Source organism: Eretmochelys imbricata, chromosome 2 (genome assembly GCF_965152235.1).
Source record: "Eretmochelys imbricata isolate rEreImb1 chromosome 2, rEreImb1.hap1, whole genome shotgun sequence".
Taxonomy (NCBI): Eukaryota; Metazoa; Chordata; order Testudines; family Cheloniidae; genus Eretmochelys; species Eretmochelys imbricata.
The window spans coordinates 152618027-152645135 of NC_135573.1; the positions used below are offsets into that span (position 1 = coordinate 152618027).

The 27109-nt window shown below is 39.5% G+C and overlaps 1 protein-coding gene across 1 annotated transcript in view; it reads left to right on the forward strand.

The window, feature by feature from the left end:
* Window positions 1–27109, forward strand: part of GABBR2 (gamma-aminobutyric acid type B receptor subunit 2) — an 840990-nt gene that overhangs the window by 170666 nt on the left and 643215 nt on the right. The window contains exon 2 of the mRNA XM_077809185.1: window positions 11256–11393. Within this exon, the coding sequence (XP_077665311.1) occupies window positions 11256–11393 (138 nt within the window). The remainder of the gene's footprint in view (window positions 1–11255; window positions 11394–27109) is intronic.

A 27109-nucleotide genomic window follows, 5' to 3' on the forward strand; every position in this document is an offset into this window, starting at 1 on the left:
CTCTGAGAATGAAAGAAGCAACAAAACAGTACCTCACCTGCATCATTTTATTTAAATGAAGGTGATCACGGTGTTCAAGTGTGTGAAACAATGCCTTTTGATGCTGATTAAATGCCAAAGCACAATTGATGTGCGGGAGGAATCTCAAAAGCCTTTATTACTAGTAAAGAATACCACAGATATCATCATTATCTTATTGAATTATAATGACTAATTCAATGTTTTATTAGAAATAAATTATTTCTAACAATTTCATGGTAGAAATGCTCTATTTATTTTAGCATAAGCATAATGGTTAATATGTACCTTGTACTCAGCTGGACGCTGTGAACTGTCAGGTTGGAAGGCAAGGGCCTTCTTCTAAGAATAATCCCACCGAAGCAGGAAACAGCTGGAAGCAATCAACGAGAGCAGCTATGTAGTGAGAACCTGGGTTTAGTAAGAGTTTGTATTGTGATTTAAGGGAATGGTTTTGCTTTCATTCTAATGAAAATACACTGGTTGTTTGTCATTTTGGGGAACAGGTGAACCCTTTACTTGCTCAACATACTGAGGAAATGCGAAACTGCCTATTTTAATCCTTTTAAAAAGGTAACATGGGGTATGTCTACACTGCAATTAAAAACCCACAGCAGTTCCATGCCAGCTGACTCATGCTCCCAGAGCTCAGGCTAAGGGGCTGTTTAATTGTAGTGTCAAGCTTCAGGCTCTGGCTGGAGTCTGGATGCTCCGAGGTGGGAGAGTCCCCGTGTTTGTGAACATTTACACTGCAGTTAAACGGCCCCTTAACCCAAGCTCCATGAGCCCAAGTCAGCTCGCACAGGTCAGCCACGGGTGTCTAATTGCAGGGTAGACATACCTATGGACTTTTTAAAAAGCTGAGTGTGGCTGGTGAGTGACTGTTTCTTTGGCTGTGGCTGCTTGTACTTGATGTAGCTTGAAACTTCCAGACAATAAACTATTCCGCTGAAAGCCCTATTTTTGTTTCTCTTTTAATCTTTGTAAATGGGGATATGGGGCACCTTTGGACTTAATCAAGCAAGACATTTTAAGTTTAAAGAAATTCAGGCACTCTATTTTCAGTAATAGGGCTATGAAAAAATGAAATGTTTTCTTTGTTTTTTAAATAGCTCTGTGAGGGTTTTTGGTTCTGAAATATTTTCCTCTTTTAAAAATTCAACCTTGTCACATAAATAAACCTATTCTTCATGAGGTCTAGTGAACAGTGTAGCAACCTGGAAGAATTTGGAGGCGATACCAGGAAGTCCATCTTTGTGCAGATGGCTAGGAACGTTAATCTGCAATTAGAACAGCTCCATAAATAGTTCTTTTAATAAAAAGCCTATTTTTAGTTTAATAAGAATGGAGTCCTCTCATGGTGGCAGTGGTTAGTCTGAGATGTGTAAAAAAGAGGAGGGCGTGACTAGCATGAAGAAAAAGCAGCACCTATAAACAGATGAAACACATCTTATGGAGGTATTCAGGCCATGAGTAAAGTTGGAATACCAGACCAATAAAACAAAACCAAAAAACCTTGCACAGTCATGGAATCAGTAGAAGAAAGAAATTAGGCTGTATATAGAGCTGACCGGCGGATAAAGATGAGAAAATTAATTTAAAGTGGTTTTCTATTTAATTTGAGGAAAAGAGACGAGAAGAGAGTGAGACACTTTGCCATGGATAATACCTGAAATATTTGAACATCTGATAAAAAGTGTCTGAGTAGTGCGACCCCAAGGAGAGTAAGACAGTAGTGAGATTTTTTTTTTTTACCTAAAATCAAGAAGCAGAAGAGAGAATAGATACTAGTGTTACTGAGCTGAGAACTCCGGCATCCACATGTAATTTTAAAAATATAAAATATTCCTTAATCAGAGATAGGATTTTTTGTGGGACATATGATTTAAATCTAAAGGCGTGATTACTGAGAGAAATCAATCTAACTCTGGAGTAATGCCTCCAAATAGCATGGGCAGCTAAACTATCTGGGGAAAAGATCAAAACAATGTCAGCCACAATGTCAGTTTTGGGAGGGAGCTTAGAGAGGGAGCATGCGAGCCAGATACACATAACAAACATTTCCTAGACTTAGGCCAATTTAAAAAACCCTGAACAAAAACCACCACTACCACCACCACCAAAACAAACAAACAAACCCTACAAGAGTAACAATAATGCAGGCAGATGTCCAGCAGCAGGGTGGGGGATATCCAATTTATTGCACTAAATGCAGCATGTAGGATTACCTGCATTGTGGGCATATGTGTGTATTCAGTGCAAGCAGCTCATGGCCATCAGAGACTGAGTATGGGCTCTTGAGACTAGAGTGGCTAAACTGGAGGAGCTAAGGGTGATAGAGAGGTACATAAATGAGACTTTCTAGGATATGGTAGAGCAATCCCACCCCCAGTCTGACAGCCTCTGTGCTATTCAGGAGGACAAAAGTCTTCAGAAAGGAGAACATCAACCTGGAGCAGAGGGAAATGATCCCATCATTAGGACCCTCCTTTCGGATGATGTCATGGTATAGTCCTGCACTGAGGATACTGCTCTGGAGGAGGGAACCCCACTTATTAGGAAGAGACAGGTAATAGTAATGAGGGGTGCAATTATTAGATATATAGATAGTTGAGTTTGTGATGACTGGGCGAACAGTATGGAGAACTGCCTGCTGGGTGTGAAGGCTGAAGACATCTTGAGACATCTAGACAGGCTTATATGCAGGGCTGGGAAGGAGCAAGTGGTTGTATCTTGTAGGTACCAGTGACATGGGGAAAGTAGAAGAAGTGTCCTGGAGGCCAAATTTAGGATGCTAGGTAAGAGATTAGAGTCCAGGACCTCCATGGTAGCATTCTCTAAAATGTTCTCAGTTCCATGTGAAAGGCCAGTTAGACAGGCAAAACTGTAGGGTCTCAATGCCTGGATGAGACGATGGTGTTCAGAGGAGGGATTTAGGTTTATTAGGAACTGGAGAACCTTTTGGGAAAGCAGGAGCCGTTACAGGAAGGATGGGCTCCACCTACATCAAAATGAAACCAGGTTGCTGGCATGTAAAATTAAAAAAGTCATAGAGGAGTTTTTGAACTAAGGACTGGGGAAAAGCCAACAGGTGCAGAGGAGCACACGGTTTGGAGAGACATATCCCTTAGGGGAGGAGGTAATAAATATACCCTAGTAAAGAGACAAGGATAAAAGCTAATAAAGTACAGGTGGGAACTGAAGAGAAACAGTCAAATGAAAACAAGTCCCATTCAATTACATCCCATGCAGACAACTAAATATTGACAATTTTATAAGTTCTTGTATTCAAATGCAAGAAGTGTAAATACTTGGAAGAACTTGAATGCCTGGTACTAAATAAGGCTATTGATATAATAGGTATTGCAGGACCTTGGTGGAACAATGACAACCAATGGGACACGGTAATGCCAGAGTACAAAATATATAGGAATGACAGAGTTAGGTTGCACTGGTGGTAGTGGAGGGGGCAGTATATTTGAAAGAAAACATAGAATCAAATACAGTAAAAATCTTAATGAATCAAGCAGCACCATAGACTATCTACAGATGGAAATTCCATGCTTGAATAATAAGAGTAAATCAGTACGGATATAATACTGACCACCTGACCAGGACAGTGATGGTGATTGTGAAATGCTCTGGGAGATTTGAGAGGTCACAAAAACAGAAAACCCAATAATAATGGGGGATTTCAGTTATCCCCATATTGACTAGCAACATGTCACCTCAGGATGGAATGCAGAAGTAAAATTTCTAGACATCATTATTGACTGCTTCTTGGAGCATCTAATCGTGGAATCCACAAGGGGAATGATGATTCTTGATTTAGTCCTAAGTGGCACACAAGATCTTGTCCAAGAGATAAATATAGCTTAACTGCTTGGTAATAGCAACCATAAAGTAACTAAATTGAACATCCTCATGCAGGGGGAAATACCAAAGAAACCCACCATGCTAGCATTTACTTCAAAAAGGAGAACTACACAAAAATGCAGAGGCTAGTTAAATGGAAATTAAAAGGAGTGAAATGAGTGCAAGAGTGAAATGCCTGCAAACTGCACGGAAACTTTAAAAACACCATAATAGAGGCTCAAACTATATGTCCACCCAAATTAAAAATGAAAACGAAACAATACGAGGACCAAAAAAATGCTACCATGTGTAAAAAACAAAGTAAAAGAGGTAGTTAGAGCTAAAAAGCCATACTGTAAAAAAATGGAAGTCAAATTCTACTGAGCAAAATAGAAAATAATATAAACTCTGGCAAATTAAGTATACAAATGTAATTAGGCAGAGCAACTAGCAAAAGACAAAAACTAATAGCAAAAAAGTTTTAAAGTACATCAGAAGCAGGAAACCTGCCAAACAGTCAGTGGGGCCACTGAACGATTATGGTGCTAAAGGAGCACTCAAGGAACATAAGGCCATTGCTGAGAAGCTAAATGAATTCTTTTGCATCAATCATCACTGCAGAGGCTGTGAGGGAGATTCCCACACCTGAGCCATTCTTTTTAGATGACAAATCTGAGGAACTGTCTCATATTGAGGTGTCATTAGATTTGTTTTTGAACAAATTGATAAATTTGACATTACTAAATCTCCAGGACCAGCTGGTATTCACCCAAGAGTTTTGACTGAACACAGATATGAAATTGCAGAACTACTAATTTTGGTAAGTAACCTGTCGCTTAAATCAGCTTCAGTACCAGATGACTGGCAGAGAGCTAATGTAATGCCGATTTTCAAAAAGGCGCCAGTGGCAATTGCAGGCAGTTAGCCTAAGTTTAGTATCAGGCACATAGGTTAAAACTATAGTAAAGAATAGAATGATCAGACACATAGATGAACACAATAGGTTGGGGAAGAGTCAACACAGCTTTTGGGAAATCATGCCTCACCAGTATAGTAGAATTCTTTGAGGGTGTCAGCAAACATGGAGAGGGGTGATCCAGTGGAGGTAATATATTTGGACTTTCAGAAAGCCTTTGACAATGTCCCTCACTAAAGGCTCTTAAACAAAGTAAGGAGTTATAAGGTATAAGAGGGAAAGTCCTTTGATGGATCAGTAACCGATTAAAAGATAGGAAACAAAGGGTAGGAATTAATGATCACTTTTCATTATGGAGAGAGGTAAATATTGGGTCCCCTAAGAATCTCTAGTGGAACCAGTGCTGTTCAAGATATTGAAAAGTGATCTGGAAAAAGGGGCAAACAATGAGGTGGCAAAGTTTGTAGACAATACAAAATTATTTAAGATAGTTAAGTCCAAAGCAGACTATGTTCCCGAATTACAAAGGGAACACATAAAACTGGGTGACTAGGCAAGAAAATGGCAGATGAAATTCAGTGTTGATAAATGCGAAGTAATGCATATTGCAAAACATAATCCCAACTATACATACAAAAGAATAAGATCTAAGTTAGCTGTTACCACTCAAGAAGGAGATCATTGTGGAGTCATCATGTATAGTTCTCTGAAAACATCTGCTCAGTGTGCAGCAGCAGTAAAAATTAACCTCACAGAATCTAAGATATCATTAGGAAAGGGATAGATAATAAGACAGAAAATATCATAATGTCATTATATATATCCATGGTATTTCCACACCTTGAATACTGCATGCAATTCTGGTTGCTCCATCTCAAAACGATATATTAGAATTGGAAAAAAATATAGAGAAGAGCAACAAAAATGATTAAGGGTATGGAACAGCTTCCATATGAGGAGAGATTAAAAAGACTGGGACTGTTCACATAGAAGAGTGATGGCTAAGAGGGGGTATGATAGAGGTTGATAAAACCACAAATGGTGTGGAGAAAGTGAATAAGGAAGAATTATTTATCCCTTCACATAACACAAGAACCCGGGGTCACTCAGTGAAATTAATAGGCAGCAGGTTTAAAACAAACATAAGGAAATACTTGTTCACATAATGCACAGTCAACCTGTAGAACTCATTGACAGGGGTTGTTGTTAAGATCAAAAGTATGAGTGGGTTCAGAAAATAATAAGATAAGTTAATGGAGGATAGATTCATCAGTGATGGTCAGGGATGTAACCTCATGCTTTGAGTGTTTCAAAACCTCTGACTGACAGAAGCTGGGACTGGAAGACAGGAGATGGATCATTCAGTAAATTGCCATTAAGTTCATTCCCTCTGACGCAATTGTCGGAAGACAGGACGCTGGCTTAGATGGACAGCTGGTTAGACCCACTACGTCCATTCTTATTTTATGGCCTTATGTCAACATTTCACAAATTCATGTCAATTTTGGTGAATTTCTTCTTGATCAAAGCAAAAAGAAATAATTTCAGAAATTTCTGTACAAATGATTGACATTATCAAAAGGCAACATTTTGATTTGTTTGGACTAGATTAACAAGGGGATATAGGGACCAGTTAGAAAACTGAGGTGGTGGTGCCCAACACCCAGTAGCCCAGTGGTAAGGGCTCTCACTTGTGACATAGGAAACCCAGGGACTAGAACATGTGACTTGCTGCTTTTAGGTGAGTGACGTAACCACTAGGCAAAAGGGTACTCTGTGGTGGGTCTCTCTCAGTTTCCTCTGTCAAAGCTGTTCCATTTTGTGTAAGTAATTACATATTAATTGGAGCATAAATTCAAGAGGATTGATTGAGAGAGACCCACCCTAGACCAGACAATAGCCTGGTGATTAGGTCACTCACTTGGAAAGGAGGAGTCTAGATATGACCCGAAACAAAATTGTTCAATTTTTTTTATTTGCCAACAAATCCAGAAAATGTTTTTTGGTTCAACCTGAAACAATTTTTTAAAATTATTTTGTTTTATTGGGGGAGGGGGCAAGAGGCTCTTCATAGTTATTTGATTTCTATGGGAGCTAGGCACCCCACTAGGTGCCTAGCTACATCTTTAGGTGCATAAACACCTGTAGATATCATCCTCTAAGAGACTGAGATGCCTCGGTTCCATTTTCAAAAGTGACTTGAGTGTTTAGGAGCTTAAATATCACTGAGAGTCAATGGGTTTAGCAATGCTAAGTCAAATAACTCTAAATACCTCTAAAAATCTGGACTTCAGACAAGAAGTGACAAAAGTGATGAATCATGATAGCAATCTTCAGATCCAGGAGGAAGGATCCCAGTCAGATGCAGATGGGGGCAAGATGGGGTCACTTTTACTCTTTGTTTAATCTAGTAGCAGTGGGAAATTAATCAGACTGAGGTGTGGTTATGGCTGAGCACCCCGTTAGGGAAACTGAAATAAGAAATGTTAAACAAAAAAGTTTCCAGGACACAAGTTATTCTGTCCTTCTGTGAGAAGAAAGTGGAAACTTTATCTAACATGCTGAGTGGACTCTAGTTCTGGATGCTAATGTGTTATAACCAGAAAGTGAAACTGATTAGAAACAAACTGTAAACAAATGTGATATTGACTTCTGTTTTCATCACCTGTACAGAGTGAGAGGGAAAAAAGATAACAAAAAGTAAAAATGGTGGAAAACATTTAAGTTTTAGAACTTCTTTCCATTTGTATAATCCACAGTTATTAACAATGCAAGATTATTTTATTCTATTTATTTATTTTGTAAAATGTATGAGGCTTTATTTCAGAGGTGCCAAGCACTGTCATTTAAGACTGAATTTTAACCTGATAATGTTCCATAATTTATTATTAATAAGGGCATCTTAGATACTTTATAAGCAGTAAAAATTGGGCCTGTTGTTGCTTGGTATCACACCTTCCCTTCCGGAGTAAGACTGTGGTGAGACTACTGTCACAATATCTAAATGCCTCTGATTTCCTTAACTCTTGTCTTACTGGATGTAGACCTGGCTTTGGCTTTGAACCTACATTGGTTGTGTTGGTTGATGATCAGGCAATAGATGAGAATTATGTGTTCTTGCAGGTATTATTAGTCTGTCCCCTGCCTTTGATCACAAAGTGATGTTGACTTGTCTACAGGACCTGGCAGGAGTGGACAGACCTGCTTTTTCTTGGCTTTGTTCTTTTCTCTTGAAGAGATCTCACTGGTAGCTGTTCTTCTTTCCATAGAGCTCTCAAGTGCCAGGGGCATCATTCTGTTACCTCTCCTGTGTGATGTGTATACGGGGCTGTTACAAGGGGGGGGACATGGAGTCTAGTGTTTTTAGTATGCTGATGACACCCAGCTTTGTGTCTATCATTTAACTCACATAGTCTCATTCAGTGCCTCATTCAATGTCTAGTTGCAGTATGGAGCTGGCTCAAGCTCAAACCAGCAGTACTGAGATGGTGATGAGTGGTTGGGTGAGGTAATTAGGGGAGATAGAAGAAATAACATCAGTTCCTTTAATTGAGGAAGTGCTTCTGTCACTGGGCTTTGTAATTTAGATGTGATTCTGTCCCTCCAGCTGTTGTTGGATGATCATAACACAGAAGTAAACTAGTCAGTTTTCTGCTGTCTGTATCTAGCCTGGAGTTTGCAGCTCCTTTGTCATATGTGGATCTTGCTACTAGTATCCAAACTGTTGGCAGCTCATGAATAGATTATTGTAATGTGCTCTACATTGGACCACTTATTATAATCAGGGCAACTGAAATGGTGTAGAAAGCACCAATTCACTTATTGACTGGGCATCTCGCTGGGTGTATGTGCCATTAGTACTCTGGGATCTGCACTGGGTGCATATCGGTCTCCAAATAGGGTTTAAGTTGTTGGTTATGACTTGGAAAGCATTAAATAACCTGGGAAGTGACTACTGGGAGAGTACACTGCTCTCCCTGTGACATATTGCCCCAGGTGTGGACACTGGAGATGCTCAAATTAAATCTCCTTTCAGAGATGGAGTTGCTGGGAGTTCACATGGGAGTTCCAGGACTCACCAGTGCCACTACCATCTTGATCCAAAATATCCCATATTTGGGGAACCTCTAGAAATTCTGAAAGAGCCATCCATTTGATAGGGTTCTGGGAGAGGACTGGGTGAGAAGGAGCCTTTTGTAGTTTTTTGGCTAAGTGCTCAAGTAAAGTTGGTCCTCTGTGAATGTTTGTTTTTTAATGCTGCTGGGAATATTATATGGATAATTGAATTGTCAGGATGCCTAGATCTTTTGGGTAGGTTTATTTTTGTTTTTTTAAATATAAAAGTATAAAATAAATAAAATACGGTTCCTGCCATGAAGAACTTACAATATAAACTCCTGAACCTTCTAAAGGATCTCCCTACTTGAACCCTCAAGTCTGAGTGGAGTCCCACCCATTTTACTGAGGCTCTATGCGGGCAGATTCATTAGCAGGATCAGGCTGTAGATAGTCAATATTTAAGGAAAGGATGAGAAATAAGATGCAAGAAAATGTGAGGTAACTAAGTGGTGAACGTCAGCATGAGTCATGGTACTTTGAAGATTTTATTTTTAAACATGCCTGTAGATGTTACATTTGTGGAGTAAGGTTTTTTTGTTCCTCTGTTCCTTTTATATGTACTATATTTTATTGGCCACACTTCCCAAGTATTTATTTAAAATTGACTTTTCTCCTTCTCACATTCTGGTTCGCACTTTCCATAAACACCGTTATTCTGTGAAATACCAAATACCACTAAATATCCACAAAAATCAGCAGTTGCATCAAATAACTTGAAGTTGGTATCATGGGAAATGGATAATTGGACCTACAACCTGTACTGGTGAGGTATAAATCTTTCATGCCAAGAGTAGAGTACGCTGAAATATTTTAGAACTTGACCTAGTTGTAGAGTGTCATTGAAGTTCTGCTCAGGATAAACTGCTACTTCAATTTGGAGACATTCCTCAATCCAGTAATCGCATAGTTAATTCCTATATTGTTTGAGTTTATCAGCAGTCCATCAAATTGATAAGTCTGTGCCAAGCTGAACAAGTTTTATGGAAAACATCTGACATAATGGGGAGAGAGAAGAGTCCATTTGTACTGTATCATGCAATAAAAATGCATTAAGTGCAAAATTGTATCCTTTGATAAGAGTAAGAAGAATAATTCTGCCCCAAATGGAAATAGAACCATATTTTTCTTTTAAAATATGAAATCTGTAAGAAGATTAATATATGCTTGCAAACATCTTAGTAGAAATCTGTTTTCTTTTAACAAAGAGCAACACAATACTCTATTTAAAATAGGATGATCGTAAACGTTATATCAACAATATATGAATACATGTGAACAAATGAATTGTTATAATTAAATATTGGAGGCTGTTGTACCATGGTTTTGTAAGGATTATATTTAAAGAGGACTTCCTAGGAAAAAAAGGGGAGAACTAGAAAAAAGAATCTGTTGGCCCCATTAGCCACCATATAGCCTGACAGAAATCTAATCTTTATCTGCTCCTATTAATGTCTGGAAACAGAATTCTTGATTTCAGACATATGTTCTACTAACATTCTTCTACAACATGAAATATCAAGCTGCTACTATATGAGATATCATAGAGAAGTTGAGGCTGTTCCAGCATAAGTCTGATAGTCACATCCCTTGCAACTTCGACTAGAATTGTTCTTCAGACTTCATTTTTTGAGCTTACTCTCAAACTACAGTAGAGCTCTTTATAATTTAAAAGAAGGAAGTAATCCAATTGTTTATAGTCATAGGATTTTAAAATTACACTTTCTTGATGTTTTGACCAATTGTGTCCCTGTTACTTAAAAGTATTGTTTTATTATATATTATACGTATATATGCATAAAATATAGAGGATTTATATTTTTTTAATACAAAACAATGTTATTTGCATGCTTTGACATGGATGTAACTTTCACAACAGATGCCAGTGCATAAAATATATTCTTTGGCAAATCTGTCATGTCAAGTATTAACATACTAGAGAAAATCTAGCTATGAGTAGCAAAATGATTCTATTAACATTTTTAAACATCAGTACTTGTTCTTTGTCACTGCTGCTTCGTTCTCCATCACAGATGTTAATGGCTAATATTTTAGCTGTCGAAACTCTGGCAGAGTGGGCACAAGGGAGTTAAATAATGCATGAAGCTTCTTCCTATAAGCTTTTGCCTCCAGTACAGAGGCTGGGTACACTGAGAATCCTTGTGTTCAGGAAGTCCAAAGCTCAGGGTACTCGGCACTTTGCAAGTTTGGGTACTAAGAAATCAAACCCAGTCAATTCAATGTCTGAATATTTTGTCTGTTCAATAGTTTGTTGCTAAGTCAGTATTGTTATCTGTGATGGTCCATATTGTCAGAGATTTCTATTCAAGAAATAATTCTTTTTTTCCAGTGTGACAATGCAAAAGGACTCAAAGCCTTCTATGATGCAATAAAATATGGACCTAATCATCTGATGGTTTTTGGTGGAGTATGTGCAACAGTCACTTCTATCATTGCTGAATCCCTAAAAGGATGGAATTTAGTTCAGGTAAGTCATGACATATAATATATTTGACTACTGACTATCTTCAAATTCTTTAAAGAAATTTTTGGAAACTTAATACCTGTTAAAAGTTTTGATTAATGCTTTGCAAAATGTTAAATGTGAATAACTATACAATAACTTTAAAGATCAATGAGGTTATATATAAAAAGGACAATCATTTCAAATACTAATTTAAAACTTTAACACTTTCAGGGATTGGTATGTTGAGGCTTCAAAAATATATTAAAGCTGTTCAGAACATTTGTGATTAGAAATTAAAAGTATTTTGTTTACTTGATTTGCCTTGGCAGATAGTTATTTACATTTTATGGGATATATGCCTGAAATTGTGAGATTAATGGAATACAGAGATCATTCAAGCAACCTGGTGTGCTAATCCAGTGCCTGATCTAAAAAGCCCAATAAAGTGAATAGAAAGACTCCCTTTGACTTCAGCAGGCTTTGAATCAACATATCCTGATGTCTTCACTCAGTTTTGTTCATAGTCATTATTCAAGCAAACTCACACTGACTTCAAAAGAAATTGAAATTAATACTTTTTTAGTAAAAACTAAATAAGGACCTCAGTATTTGGCCCATACATGACGTCTATGCCCAGCTGTTCCCTTCTCTGTCATTCTCAAAGGTCCCACTTCGTGGGAATTTTCCCTCCCCTGAGGAATCATAGGATTTATTAATACTGATCTTTAAAACAGTCATCCAGATAAGACCAGTAAAGAGCAGCATGAGATGCCTCATGGCCCCAAGGCCTAATGAGGAAATCCTTGTCTTCTGGCTCAGAATCTCCATATTTACAGTGGACCATGCAAACTAGCCAACCAACCTGGGGATGTCATTTGGGATCTTCCCTGGCTTATCCCTCAAATGTGAATGATTTGGAACTGGTTGTAGGAAGGCTTCTGAGTTCTACATACTGCGTATATGACCAGTGTGTAACCAATAAGCTAGCAATGATGGGAGAAGCTCAAAGAGGTCATTTTTAAGTTTGGTTTGGAAGTGGATAAATGACTGAATAATGATCGATAAAATATGCCTTTCATACTATCCCAGGGCAAGAGTATAAAAATTGCATGTTATAAATGTATAACAATTACTTAAGTTCTGTAAGTAATTTTTTTTACACAGGAACCTTACCTAATTCAGTGCACAGGATGGAGACACAAGGGGCAGAATTAAGGTAGTGAAGGGGACATAGTGGGGGTGAAGGAGCAGAGAAGGGAGACTTAGCTTCATATTACTCAGCGTGAGGCAGCACTATGAAGACTCAAGGGCAAACTTTACACCAACTAAATGCACTCTGTTCCTTCCCTGTAACTCTTCAGAGTTGAAAGTTGTTTTTTCACTTGAGTTGTCCTACCAGTATTTGTCTAGAATTTTATCCCTCCCCACAAGTCATTAAGTTTCTCTTTAAATGTCCCCTAAACAGTTTCATTTTCTCTGTATTTTAAGAGTGACTCTTTGCAAAGGATTTTCTGATACTTTTTACGAAGGATCTTTCATAGAACCCCCCAGAAGGTATGGTTGTCAAGCAAAGATTTTATTTTTATTCCTCAACTATACCTTGGATGGAGTTGTGTTCTTCTAAGCTTAGGTAGCTTGTATGATGATGAAAATAGCAGGGTATCCTGGGGGAAGAGGGCATAGCAGTGGAAAATGTGACATTCCCAATGACTAAATGATGAAAGAACATAAATGAGAGCAGGGTTGGGTGGGGATTTCATGAAGTATAATGGGTGGTGCGGAAGTAATGAATACAACTTTAGATATGGCTTGCAAAAAAGTAATAATGTTTGCTAGACTGTACTGCCATACAGTGGGTATTATTGGTGAATAAGTCTGATGGGTGGATAAATGCAAATCCTTCTGTTCACAAGGTTGCAATTTGTTTAACTAGTATCCTTGATTTAAAACTTAACTTCAGCAGCAACAATTATACAGATCTTGTGGGGGAGGGATAGCTCAGTGGTTTGAGCATTGGCCGCTAAACCCAGGGTTGTGAGCTCAATCCTTGAGGGGGCCATTTAGGGATCTGGGGCAAAAATTGGGGATTGGTCTGGCTTTGAGCAGGGGGTTGGACTAGATGACCTCCTGAGGTCCCTTCCAACCCTGATATTCTATTAAATGAATAGCATACAGCATCACTGAAGACTCAAAACTACCATCCCAAAAAATGTCAGCGGTTTCACTTAAAGGTGTGACAATGGACACTAATACAGAATCATAGAAAGTAATGTGGATGATGTAGTAGTAGTAATTTAGATGAAGCCAAGAAGAGGAAGAGGAGGGAAAACAATTTCTATACATATAACTACTGGCAGTAGGCAGACCTGGCATTACACTGCAAGGAAAAGAATCTGAATTTGGCTCTCTAACCCCCATCAGTCTTTTCCTGTGAAAGCCACAGAGGCAGCATATTTAGGCCACAGTACGTACTGATTTGATTTACACTGACCCCCTCTGGCTGGCTGAAGTGATGGCTTTTCTCCATAAAAGAGATGCTTTAGTGCAGGACACTCCTGAAGCAGTGGGTGGAGTAGAGAAGAAGAAAATAGAGAGCAGAGGAGCAGAGTAGTTGCTTAAACATCCTTTCATTTGTTATCAAAGATAGGGATAGCTTTCCTACTCTCAGCTTGATATTTTCCCCAAAGCTTTCTAGACCAAGTGAAAAATACTTCTGCCACCATGCTTCCAAAGCTGTCCCTCTCTTCCCCTCCTGCCAAAACATCCCCCAAATCACCCACACCCATGAAATATAAGGGAATAAAATAGTCATACAATGTTTATTATTTATTGAGTTGCAGCATTATTAATGAACTTTCTAAATAATGAATTTTAAGAAAATGGATTGTACCCTGCCTTCCGTGAATTTATTATTAATTCTTTCCACATCCTGACTTCTTCACTCCACTCTTGCTTTCTTATTTTAGGTCATATTTTTCACACCGTTTTGAAATTGTTATTGCATTTTTTCTTCTCAAGAAGGCAGACTTTAGCAAAGTCAGAGAGATGGTAGGTAAGATCCCTTGGGAAGCAATTCTAAGGGGAAAAACAGTTCAAGAGAGTTGGCAGTTTTTCAAAGAAACATTAAGGGCACAAGAGCAAACAATCCCACTGCCTAGGAAAGATAGGAAGTATGGCAAGAGACCACTCTGGCTTAACCAGGAGATCTCCAATGATCTGGAACTGAAATAAGAGTCCTACAAAAAGTGGAAACTAGGTCAAATTGCTCTCTTTAACCTTTGAGGATAGGACCAAAAGCAATGGGCTTCAATTGCAGCAAGGATGGTTTAGGCTGGACATTAGGAAAAACTTCCTAACTGTCGGGGTGGCTAAGCACTGGAATAAATTGCCTAGAGAGTTTGTGAAATCTCTGTCTCTAGAGATTTTTAAAAGCAAATGAGACAAATACCTATCAGGGACGGTCTAGATCAGAGGTGGGCAAACTACGGCCCATGGGCCACATCCGGCCCACGGGACCGTCCTGCCTGGCCCTTGAGCTCCTGCCTGGGGAGGCTAGCCCCCAGCCACTCTTCTGCTGTCCCTCCTCCCTCACAGCGCTCTGGGCAGCAGGACTGCGAGCTCCTGCCAGGCAGCGTGGCAGCGTGTCTGGCTCCAGCCATGCGGCACGGCTGCTAGTCCTGCTGCTCTGAGCAGCATGGTAAGGGGGTCGGGAGTGGGGGGAAGTCAGGGGACGGGGAGCAGGGGGCAGTTGGATGGGGCGGAGGTTCTGAGGGGGACGGTCAGGGGATGGGGAATGGGGGGTTGGATAGGCGTGGGAGTCCCAGGGGGCCTGTCAGGGTGGTGGTATGAATAGGGGTAGGGGCAGTGAGGAGACAAGGAGCAGGGGGAAGGGGGGGTTGGATAGGAGGTGGGGTCCAGGAGAGGCAGTTAGGGGGAGGGTTCCGGGAGGGGGCGGTCAGGGGACAAGGAGCCGGGGTTGTGGGGAGAGGTTGGATGGGTCGGGAGTTGCGAGGGGGGCAGTCACGGGGCGGGAAGTGGGAGGGGGCGCATAGGGGGCAGGGGCCAGGTTGTTTGGGGAGACACCGCCTTCCCTACCCAGCCCTCCATACAGTTTTGGAACCCCTATGTGGCCCTCAGGCCAAAAAGTTTGCCCACCCCTGGTCCAGATAATGCATGGTCCTGCCTTGAGTTCAGGGACCTGGACTAGAAGATGCTTGAGGTCCCTTCCAGTCCTACGATTCTATGATTCTCCCTCCCTCTGCCCCTTTATGTCCTTTTCTTTCTTACTGTTCTTCTTTTCCCCTTACTCGCTGGCTCTTCTCCTTCCCGTACCCATGATCTTTCTTTCTCTCTCTTACTATCTTTTTAAAAATTATCCCCAGAAACATCCAGTGACATATCCATTTTAGATAGTACCTTTTACAAATCTCAAAATAGGCTGCAGAATTACAAACTATATAATAATAATTTCACCCACCACCAAAATGCAGCCAAATCTTGGTAGAACACACAGCAAAAGGCATATATTTCATAGATAAATTGAGAGGTAAACAACAATAAAAATACATTGGAAAATATTATGTTGCATTTTATCAGTTGCATTTTATCCATTATTTAAAAGGACTTGAATTTTTGCACGACTGAAAATTCAAGTGTGCTCATTCCTGACCACTTAAAATGATGACAACTTCCTGCGCTTCTGCCTCACAACTCAGGCGGGTTTAAAGATGGCCTGCAACAACTGAAATGGGAGGGAAGACTGCTAGAGCCCTGGTAGATAAAGTGTCAGGATGATTGACTGAATATGTCTTAAAGCTATTTAATCACTCATATGCTGTAGTTGTGCAGACGAAAGAGGTTTTTTTCCTCTACCATAGCATCTGCCAAATCTTGACCAGTAGATTTATTTCTGGTCCTGTATTGGTTGGTGAATGGTCTGATTTGAATACCTCCTGTTACAAGCATATTGCTGGTTATCTTGTGGAGAAAATCACCCAGATTCAGACTAAGCTTTCTGCATCTGTGGAAACAGTGTGTTGTCTAGAGGAGACAAATGCTACATTATCTCTATTTGAGTTTCAGCCAGTGATGCTCTCTAAGTGGTCGGGTGAACTTCATCATGCAATCTGTGCTCTGGACACATGTTCTTCCTGACTGGTAAAGGTCATGAGTCTTTATTTTCCTTTGGGCTCACGATGTTTGAAAAGGTTTGCAGTCATCCAACTTACAGTGTTTGGATGCCTGAGATTTTCTTAGTCTTTGTCAATTTCTAGGTAATGACTTGGATAGGGCACAGAAACTGCTCTTGTGGCTCTGATCTTCTACTGATGAATGAAGAGAAAATATTCCTATTAGTAGTATGAGATCTATTAGTTGCCTTTGATACATTAGTCATGAAGTGTTAAAGATATACCTAAGTGCCTTCATTCTTATCTCTCTGAGAGGTTTAAGAGGGTAATGTTGGGCAATTCTTCTCTACACTGGACAGCTTTTTCATTTATATATGATTGCAACCTTTTCTTTCCACTGTAGACTTTGCCATGATTTATGCCAAGACCATGATTTATGTCTTCTCAATGACTTTAGGAACCACTTTGAAATGGACCATTTCACTCTTATTTTTTGGACCCTAAGTTAGGACTGTGATATGCAGAATCCCCATAGTGCAAGCCACTGTAGTCAATATATATTGATCTATGTGAAAGCTTGCCTGCAAAATAGTAATTATTAGACACTGAACATAATACTGATTTTACTGTTATGTTTGAATTTAATTTTGCAAAGAACTCAGATTTTTGGTAAAAATAAGTTTGTCAGAATAACTTTTGTTCAAAATTATTATTTTGCAAAACAATTTGTCAACCATGGTTTAAACAAATAAATGTGGCATCAGGTTATTTGGAAAGATAACTCTGGTTCCAGCTGCTTTGTACATCAGAGGCTGCACAAAACAACTGACAACTTTCCCAGTACAAGCAGCTGAGGTTTCTCTTCTTATAGGGCCCTATGAAATCTGCCCCTGCTGTATAGGGGTGTAGGAGGAAGAGAAGTGGGTGTGATCAAGGAGTGCTGAATATTCTAGCCAATCCCTTGTCTTCTCCAAACTGTGTCAGAGCTGTTTTGGTCCCCAGTGTTCTGAGCATTGGAGGAGCTAAAACGTGACTTCGTTTCTCTCTGTTACCCCAACGTCTTACTTGTTCCCTTCAGGAGCTCTGCCCAACATTATTTACTTACATCATGAATAACTCACTTGCAGTCACTGGAGTTATACCACTGTAAAGCCAGTGTAATTGAGAGGAAAATCAAGCTCAGTACATCAGGGTATGGTATAAGACCAACTGACCCTTACATGTGTAGGGCAATTTCTATTCCTGACTATACTCCAGTTGTTCTAATTACAATATCATTATTGTGTCTGGAAATTGAAAAAGACTAACGTATTTCTACAGTTACATAGGCAACTCCCATTAATTTAGGGTAGCAACTAGCATGATCAAACTCTTAGACCTGAAAAGTTATTAATTGGATACCCACCCTTAAAATTCTTAAGTTTAGAGAGATGTTCATACACAATAAAATCAATACATACAATACAGTAAAGGGAAGAACATTCCAAAGAACAGTAAAATTAGGGTATAAGACAACGTTATCTAGCAGACAAAGGTATAACACAATCCAATGGCTGGAAATTGAAGCTTAAAGTGAGAGTAATTAACCATTGGAACAATTTACCAAGGGTTGTGATGGATTCTCCATCACTAATAATTTTTAACTCAAGACTGGATTTTTTTCCAAAAGATATGCGCTAGGAATTACTTTGGGGAAGTTCTACAGTCTGTGTTATAGAGGCATTCAGTCTAGACGATTACATTGTCTTTTCTGGCCTTGGAATATATGCATTGATGAAAAAAGTTGAAAGGTCTTTTTTCAACAATAAAAGCACAGATCCTGATTCACCACTGCATTACTCCTGGTTTACCCCAGTATAAACTACAAATGCACAAGCATTAATATCAGGGAGAATCAGACCATTATGTTTAAATTAGCTAGAATAATATTTATTCTGGGACCACTGTGCTTAAATTAGATAGAATAATGTTATCCCAAGACTCCAGGATGAAGTACAGTTAACATTATACATCCTACCCAGAGTATGAAGTGAAACATTTAGCCAAAGGGAGCTTTACTTTCCTTCCATCTTCTGCTCATATGTAGAAAACTAATTTAGTTTAACAAGATGAGCTGGCTTAATCTGACTTCCTATCAGCTGAAGACTGGCTTCTATCCTTTTTTCATTTTATTTACATATGATTATCTATTCCATTTCATCTCAACCAACTTGTATCTATGTTGTTGAAACAAACAATAAGCTAGCATCACCAATACAGCTTTTGTCTTTGATCTAATGTCAGCAAGTTCAATTCATTATAAACGGAGTAAAGAGGCTTATTTCAATCACTTCTTAAAATAAAGCACGATACCGTCATAAATTGGGTCAAAACTATCAAACACTAATGCTGAATCTGTGATCTGTATAATCAAAAACAGAAAACATACCCTATAGAAGAATCCTTAATTAACTCATTTGTCCAAAACATTCATTCCTTTCTATTTAGTCTTTGATCAATATGGGGACTGAATGGAGGTCCAGATACCAGCAAATGATCTTCTGCAACTTAATGACAGAAGAATAAAAAAAGCTTCAGTTCAGTTCAAAGGCTACTTATAAGCGTATTACCAAATAAATCCTTTTGTTTCCATTCAGATCCTCTGAGAAGCTGAGAATGTAAGATTTAAACTTAGGGCTACAGTCACACATTACTGGGGTTATTTTTCACATTACTCAGTCTAGCAAATTACATGCCAACATATTAATGGACGCAGTTTTTCATTTATCATGGTCACGATTAAAACAGTATCAGGAACGTGACCAAAATAATTAACACATTTTTCGCTGACTTAAGTGGACTCTATCATGTGGTGTGCATCTTCAACTTGGCGTATGGCAAAGCATTAGTGAAATACCTCGGTACTTGTATATTTTCTAAAAATACACAATATGAAGATTTCCAGAATGCCGAACACAATATCACCTTTCCATTTTTATATGCTCTTTGAACCTAATTTCAAAACTTGATTATGAAGATTCCAACATCTTAGTTCCAATTTCTAAGAATTTGGCTCAATAATTTGTTTAATTCCCAGTCAGGTCTCAGGGCTTTATTTGCCTTTTGTGGGTTTTCCCCCTCAGTTCTGTTGTCTCCTCCGGAGGCATTTGCAGTGGCTGGTGTCCCTCAGAGAGAGAGAAGGAGGCTAAGAAAGCCAAAGGCAAAGGGAAAGGTCTATGTTCCCTGCTCCATCCCCCTTGCTGAGTTTTTCACTGGGGTGCTTGTGGGCAGAGTGCAGTTTTCCCACACACACAGAGCAGTCTTGGCATGGTTGCCTTCACACTGCTACTGTGGGCAGCAAGGGAGGAGCCAGTTTTGCTGTACACAGACTACCTATGACCAAGTCACCTGTTAAACTTCCCTTGGATAAACTAAATAGATTAAACTTGACAAGATGGATGATGTGATATCTTTCATCGGAACAATTTCTGCTGGTAGAAGAGACAAACTTTGGAGCTCCCCAGAGCTCTTCTTCAAGTCTGGAAAAGGTAACCAGAGTGTCACAGCTAAATACAAGGTGGGACAAATGTCTTAATGAGTTGATAACAAATGTGTTAATTAATCCATCCTGCCAAGCATCCTGTGCAAATTTGAACATGGGGCAGATTGTTAAGCATAAGAGGTTAAGATGTTGCAAGAAACCACTTAAAATTAAATGGAAAATTAATATCTCTGCAGTAATGGGATAAATGAAGGTTAATAAGTTACCAGTTGTTTTAATGAGTTTTAAAACCAGTGTCTCTGTTTAGACCATGATTTTTGGTGTCTAGCAGACTTGTGAATTTAAATTCCCATGCATGTCTTTTGAAGGTGTTGTGCAAGTTTTCTTTGAGGACAAGGACAGATAAGTCAGATAGAGAGTGATTGCTTTGTGAAAAGTGATAGAATATACTCCGAATACCACAAAACATGCTCTGAGGAGAAAGTCCTGGACACATGTTAACACACTTAAAACTGCTTTCACCAAACAAAGACACTCCATCACAGAAATAGATTGTATTATGAAACAGATCACCTAAATACCCTGAGGGAACCTTCAATACAGAAAAAAAAACCTCCACTGACCGCACACCCCAGGTTATTATCGTTACCCCACACCAGAACCCATATGGGATATCGTCAAACAATTAGAACCCATACTTGATGGGTACCAAATCCTTAAAGAATTTTTTCCCAACCCCTCTTTTCTGGCCTTCAAACAACCCCTCCAACTTTACAATGTCATTATCAGAAACAACCTCCCCACAAACTCGGACGCACCAATTCAAAATGGCACCAGACCCTGCCAGAACAACAGATACAAAACCTGCAGAAATACCTCCACTGCTATGATGATCAATACTCCCATAACACACCTTTCAAGATCCTGGGTTTTACACATGCGTATCACAACATGTCATACCTCATCCAGTGCATCAAATGCTCCAGCAATAATTATCTGGGTGAAACCAATCACTGCACTCTTGAATGAATGCACACAGAAAAGTGATAAAAGACAAAAACACCACATCACCTGTTGGTGAACACTTTCCACAAAACAATTAATTCAAATCTGTCCTCTCAGTCTTAATCCTCAAAGGAAACCTGCACAACAACTTCAAAAGAAGAATTGGAACTTAAATTCATAACTCTGCTGGACACTAAAAATCATGGACTGAACAGAGACATGGCTTATTACTACAATCTGTAATTTACTAACTCTCCTTTGTACTATGACTGCAGAGGTGATAACTGCCCACTTCATTTTAAGTGGTTTCTTGCAACATCTTAACCTCTTATGCTTAAAAATCTGTCCCACCTTGTATTTAGCAGTGACACTCTGGTTACCTTTTCCAGACCTGAAGAAGAGCTCTGTGAAGCTTGAAAGCTTGTTTCTTCCTCCAACAGAAATTGGTCCAATAAAAGATATCACCTCACCCACCTTGTTTCTCTCACATCCTGGGATCAATACGGCTACAAAAACTCTGCAACAAACAACATTAGATTAAGCTTGTTTAGACTCTCTGTAAGACAGATTTCCAGACCTTACATCATTCTTCTTGCACTTTTCTCAGCTATTTTCATCTTTTCAGTTTCCTTTTTTAAGTGTGTGTAGCAGCATGGTCTGCCCCTTTAAGGGCCAGAGGCCATTAGTCAGATGTAGATGAGGAGGGGACAAGTATGCCCTATAAAGACCCAGCCTTTCATTAAGGAGGGGGAAGCAGGAGCAGCAGAGAGGTCCTGGGTATGGAGACTGTGGGAACCTGCTGGGGAAAAAGGGCCTTCAGGAAGAAAGCCCTGGGAGGTGGTGTTCAGGTGAACAAGCAAGAAAGAGCTCTGCAGAGCAGAGGAGCAGACGCAAATTATATGCAGAAGGGGTGTCCAGGGAGGGTGCCAAATGTATATTTTCTTATGTTTTGCAAGGACATGATTTAGTTGGGGATTGGTCCTGCTTTGAGCAGGGGATTGGAGTAGATGAAGTCCTGAGGTCCCTTCCAACCCTGATATTCTATGACATGGTGAGACCATTGCTGAAGGTCAGCAGGGAAGAGGAGCTTTGGTGGTGGCCAAAGATTCTGTTTATAATTTCTAGTCTATTGGGCATTGTCAGGTGTGGACTATGAAGATTTGTTTGTTTTTAATATGTGAGCACAAACAATGGTGTTGTAAAAGGGAGTTTGTGAAGCCATTATTTAAGAGCCTGAGGAGGAGAAAACAGAGGCTGAGCACCACAACATTGAGTTTTCCCACCAGGGGGCACTATGAGACACCGTTCATGACTGTGTGGAAACCAGACTTTACATGGTATTGACATAATGGTCTCACTAATGTATATAGAGGCAATAGCCTTTCCTTTCTTCTACTCTATATTCTCCCGATTAAGCATCCAAGGATTGTGTTTGCCCTGTAAGACTCAACATCACACTGGGAGCTCATGTTCAGTTGGCTATCTACCATCACCCCTAAATCCCTTTCAGAGTCTCTGCTTTCCAAAATATAGTTCCCCATTCTGTAAGTGTGACCTACATTCTTGTCAGCCAAACTTGTGCTTTCATCAAAAACCAGTATCAAGTTTGTTTGACAAAATCTTCTGTAAAACCACAATGATTGCTATTAATTATACTGTCATCTTTTACGTGATTACATCCCATATTGGCCTTCCTGTGATTTTGCCCAGGATTGATATCAGGCTGACAGGTTATCCTGGTCATCTCCTTTACCCTTTTTAAATACTGGTACAACATTAGCCTTTTCCCAGTCCTCTGGAACTTCTAAGATTTGTAAGACATCAACTTAAACGACCTAGAGAACTCCGCAGGCAGTGCATCTACTGTTGAAAGAACAGCTGTTTTACCTTCTGCTGTGCACTGACGATATTTGGCTGATAACAAATGTGTTAATTAATCCATCCTGCCAAGCATCCTGTGCAAATTTGAACACCCATCATATTCAGCTTGATACATTATCTCCACAAATTCCAGATCTACTCTTCCCACTATTTACAGAGAGAAGTTATCTAGAAAAGAAGATATTATTACTAGGGTGTTGAATAGGTCTGAATTTAGTTTAGAAACTAAAATCCAGCATAAATTTCTATTTAGCTAAGGAGAAAGATGCTGGGAAGTTGTGTAAAGTCCCAAAGCTAAAGAGAAAAGGCTATTGTACATGCCCTTTCACAGTGTGGTTTGTGAAGAAGGTACAAAATGACTTTTCTCCCATGCCTGCTCAGGTGAAGAAAGCTGAGACTCTGGAGAACAATTGAGGGTTCTGGCTTTGTCCTCTGTGCCTCCCCTTATGGGCATACCTTACACTTTGGGAAACATTGCCCTCCACAATATGGTGGAAGTAGCTTCTGTGAGAGACTGACAATATTTTGCAATAAACTGGACAAACCTGATGGAAGTAATATAAAGTTACTAATCAAGTCAAACTTTATTGAACTAGGTTTAATATCTTTGGGATCTATCATATTACAAATGCAATTGGGTATGTGTTATTGTGGCACTGTATGTACTTTCTCTAATGGGGAGATACTAATGTAACTCCTCTGTGATCAGCCTTTTCAAAGGAGAGGTTCACATATACTAGTTCAAAGTGAATTCTCTGGGAACCAACAGGATATTTTAGGTAAATAGCCTGGTTTTACACTGCCTCAGGGCCCTCTTCCTTATCCAGCAAACACACAGGACCCTAGTCCATGGAGGGCCCCAATCCTTAGAGATGGGTTGGAAGTACTGAGCCTACTGAGGCCCCATAAGACTTGTGTTAGTTCTGATCTGAGGCTGTTATGAACTTATAACCACAGAAGAGACCCCTTTGTGTGGTTTTGAAGAATTCACCTGCCAGAGTACATGTTAGAGTTGGGGTGTCTCTGGTAAGCTTATTAGCATGTGTGTAAGTTCTTCTGTTGCTTTTAATGTTTTTCCTGCAGTGCTTTTGCCTTAAGAATAAAATAGGCTTGCATAGAAAGATGTATGGTCTCTATAACTGTGGGAAGTCACACTGTTAATTGTCTCTGAAGAGAAAGCAGTCAGGTGTGCTTGGGCATCTTGTCTCTGCTAGGAATAACACAGTGAGTTTGTGTGTGTATGGGGGTGGGGTGGTGAGAAAACCTGGATTTGTGCTGGAAATGGCCCACCTTGATTACCATGCACATTGTAGGGAGAGTGGTCACTTTGGATGAGCTATTACCAGCAGGATAGTGAGTTTGTGTGTGTGGTTTTTGGAGGGGGGTGAGGGGGTAAGAGAACCTGGATTTGTGCAGGAAATGGCCCACCTTGCTTATCATGCACATTGTGAAGAGAGTTGTCACTTTGGATGGGCTATTACCAGCAGGAGAGTGAGTTTGTGTGTGGGGGGGTGGAGGGTGAGAAAACCTGGATTTGTGCTGGAAATGGCCCAACTTGATGATCACTTTAGATAAGCTATTACCAGCAGGACAGTGGGGTGGGAGGAGGTATTGTTTCATGGTCTCTGTGTGTATATAATGTCTGCTGCAGTTTCCACGGTATGCATCCGATGAAGTGAGCTGTAGCTCACGAAAGCTCATGCTCAAATAAATTGGTTAGTCTCTAAGGTGCCACAAGTACTCCTTTTCTTTTTGCGAATACAGACTAACACGGCTGTTACTCTGAAACAGTGAAGGCAGTGTAGCCTAGAGCTACTCTGGTCAGGAGGGAACCTGAGTAGCTGGAAGCCTGAGAGTGGGTGCCCTTGTTGGATCACTGTGGGGAAATACAGGTGCATTTGCCCTGAGCTGTGACAGACCCTTGGCCCCAAACATCTCCACAGGTTTGGCCAGTTACTTGGACTACATTTGAGATTATGGGCCAATTTAAAGGTCTGATTAAATTACTGAGGACCAAATACTGCCCTGACTTAAACACTGTGCAATCATATTGATTTGCATGGGGTTCTGAATCGTTCTCCTGCTGTCAAACATCACTTGGGGCACAATAAAGGGTTCACCATCCCTGTCTATTCTGGGATGCTCTTACCAAGTCTTTTGTGTTGTTAAATCACATATGTTTTCCCTGTGTTCTGTTTGGGATTATTTTGGGTGGCCCCTTTTCACGTTCCTCCTGCTGCCCAAGGCGTGTCTACTATCGCAGATGCTCTGGCTTCATTCTTAGCACATCTACCAGATATTTCCATCTTCTTTTCTCGATAACTTTGGAGATAAGGAGTTGTTGATCTCTGTGATTAATCTCAGTATTAATTATAAATTAATTCTGTTACAAATTAGAAATTAATTTCTAGTATTTTCCTGAGGCATTTTCTTTTGAAGGCATTTAGATGGCTGTCTGTCTGCTTTTAGAGGATTGCCGTCATCAGCACCCTTATATTAAGGTGGAAATAACATTTGAGTTGAAAATTCATAATTTGGTTTTAAATGTAGATTGGTTTTGATCACCAAATCTTGTTTAAGATGTTAAATGCCAGTTTGTTACATAATTTCTTTCTGGATATCCCTAAGATCTTACCCATTACTGCCAAGATATGTATATTGACTCACCTTTTGTATTCCTTTACCTATATTAATGTAATGCTTGAGTTGGGAGCTGCTGGTATTCTCATTAGACTCGCTTTTTAATTAACAAATTATTAAACCCATCTTTTGCAATGCTGGACAGTCTTTGCTTGCATGTTGGTTGAGCTGTCACACAGGAGAGTTATGTTCTCAGCAAAACCTAGCTATTCAAGTGTACTGTGGCTAAACTGTGAGATTCCTGTATTGTATCAGTCTACACTTTTCCTCATGATTAAGTCAAAGGCCATGCCAAAAAGGAGAAGTGAGAGATTGCACCTTGATTTAAAGCTTGGGTGATGTTAATTATTGTTATTGGCATCTATAATATTTCAAGATGTTCCAGAGCGAACCACAATGAAGGCTGACAAATACTTTAATGAAATATGTGAAGTTTATGATAAGTGCTCTTTGCCATTTGATGCTCTTCAATGATTATTCTTAGGGTGAAAAATCTTGTTGACATATGATCTTCCAAGTTGAAATGCAGCCTGTTCTTCCCTTATCTTGGCCTTATCTGCTTCCTTTATTTTGTTTAAAATACTGTGGAAGACTTTGCCTATCATTAAAAGGAGTATAATATCTTGCCGGTTGTTGCAGCTGCTTAGGTCACTGTTATTTGGTATTTTGAGTATGTCATTTTCCCATTGTTATGGAAGTATTTTCTTGTCCCATACTTTATTGAAAGTTCAGTGACTTTATCGGTGGTCCCATCATCACAAGCTTTTAACATTTCCCCTGTGACTTGGTCTTCAGCTGTAGCTATTCCAGATTTTAACTCTGTTATCATGCCTTTCATATCTTAGTTTGTGATGTCAGATGTTACAATATCTAGTTTAGAACGGTGAGAATCACTAATTTTTTGGTTTCCTAGCCAAACTAAATAAGAAATATATCATTTTGGATTGACCACATTAGAAAAACATTCTAATTTTTCAGAAAAGTGAAAAAGTTGGAAAAATTGTTTTGGGTTGAACAAAATGTTTTATTTCATTTGGGGAGGTTTTAAACCCTTTTAAAAATAAAATTAAAGTAAAATTTAAAACAGAAAATCATCTTGATTTTTTTTCAACCAGAACAATTCAGCAAATTCTACACAAATTCACAAAGTGTTTTTGGTTGACCCAAATCTGCATTTTTCATTCTCCTCTCCCCCCCACCCCCCTGAAAAAAGTTTAATCCAAAAACACTTGCTCAGCTCTAGTCATTTAATTTCTTCATCAAAGTCAGTTTCTTCTGGTGTTGGTCTGCGTACCACCTCTTGAGAGTTCTCTGCCCATTGCACTCTTTATTCTTGTTTTGTTATCAAAGACTTTCCTTGACAGGCCCTCTGGCTGGTGTAAATTTCTCAGTTAGGAACTTACTGAGATGATAAAGTATTTTGCTATCATCTCTTTCAGGAGATGCTTCAACTTCTTTGGCAATCTTATCAATGCCCTAGCCTCTGTTTGCCGGAAGTTGGGAATGGGTGACAGGGGATGGATCACTTGATTACCTGTTCTGTTCATTCCCTCTTGGGGCACTTGGCATTGACCACTGTCGGAATACAGGATACTGGGCTA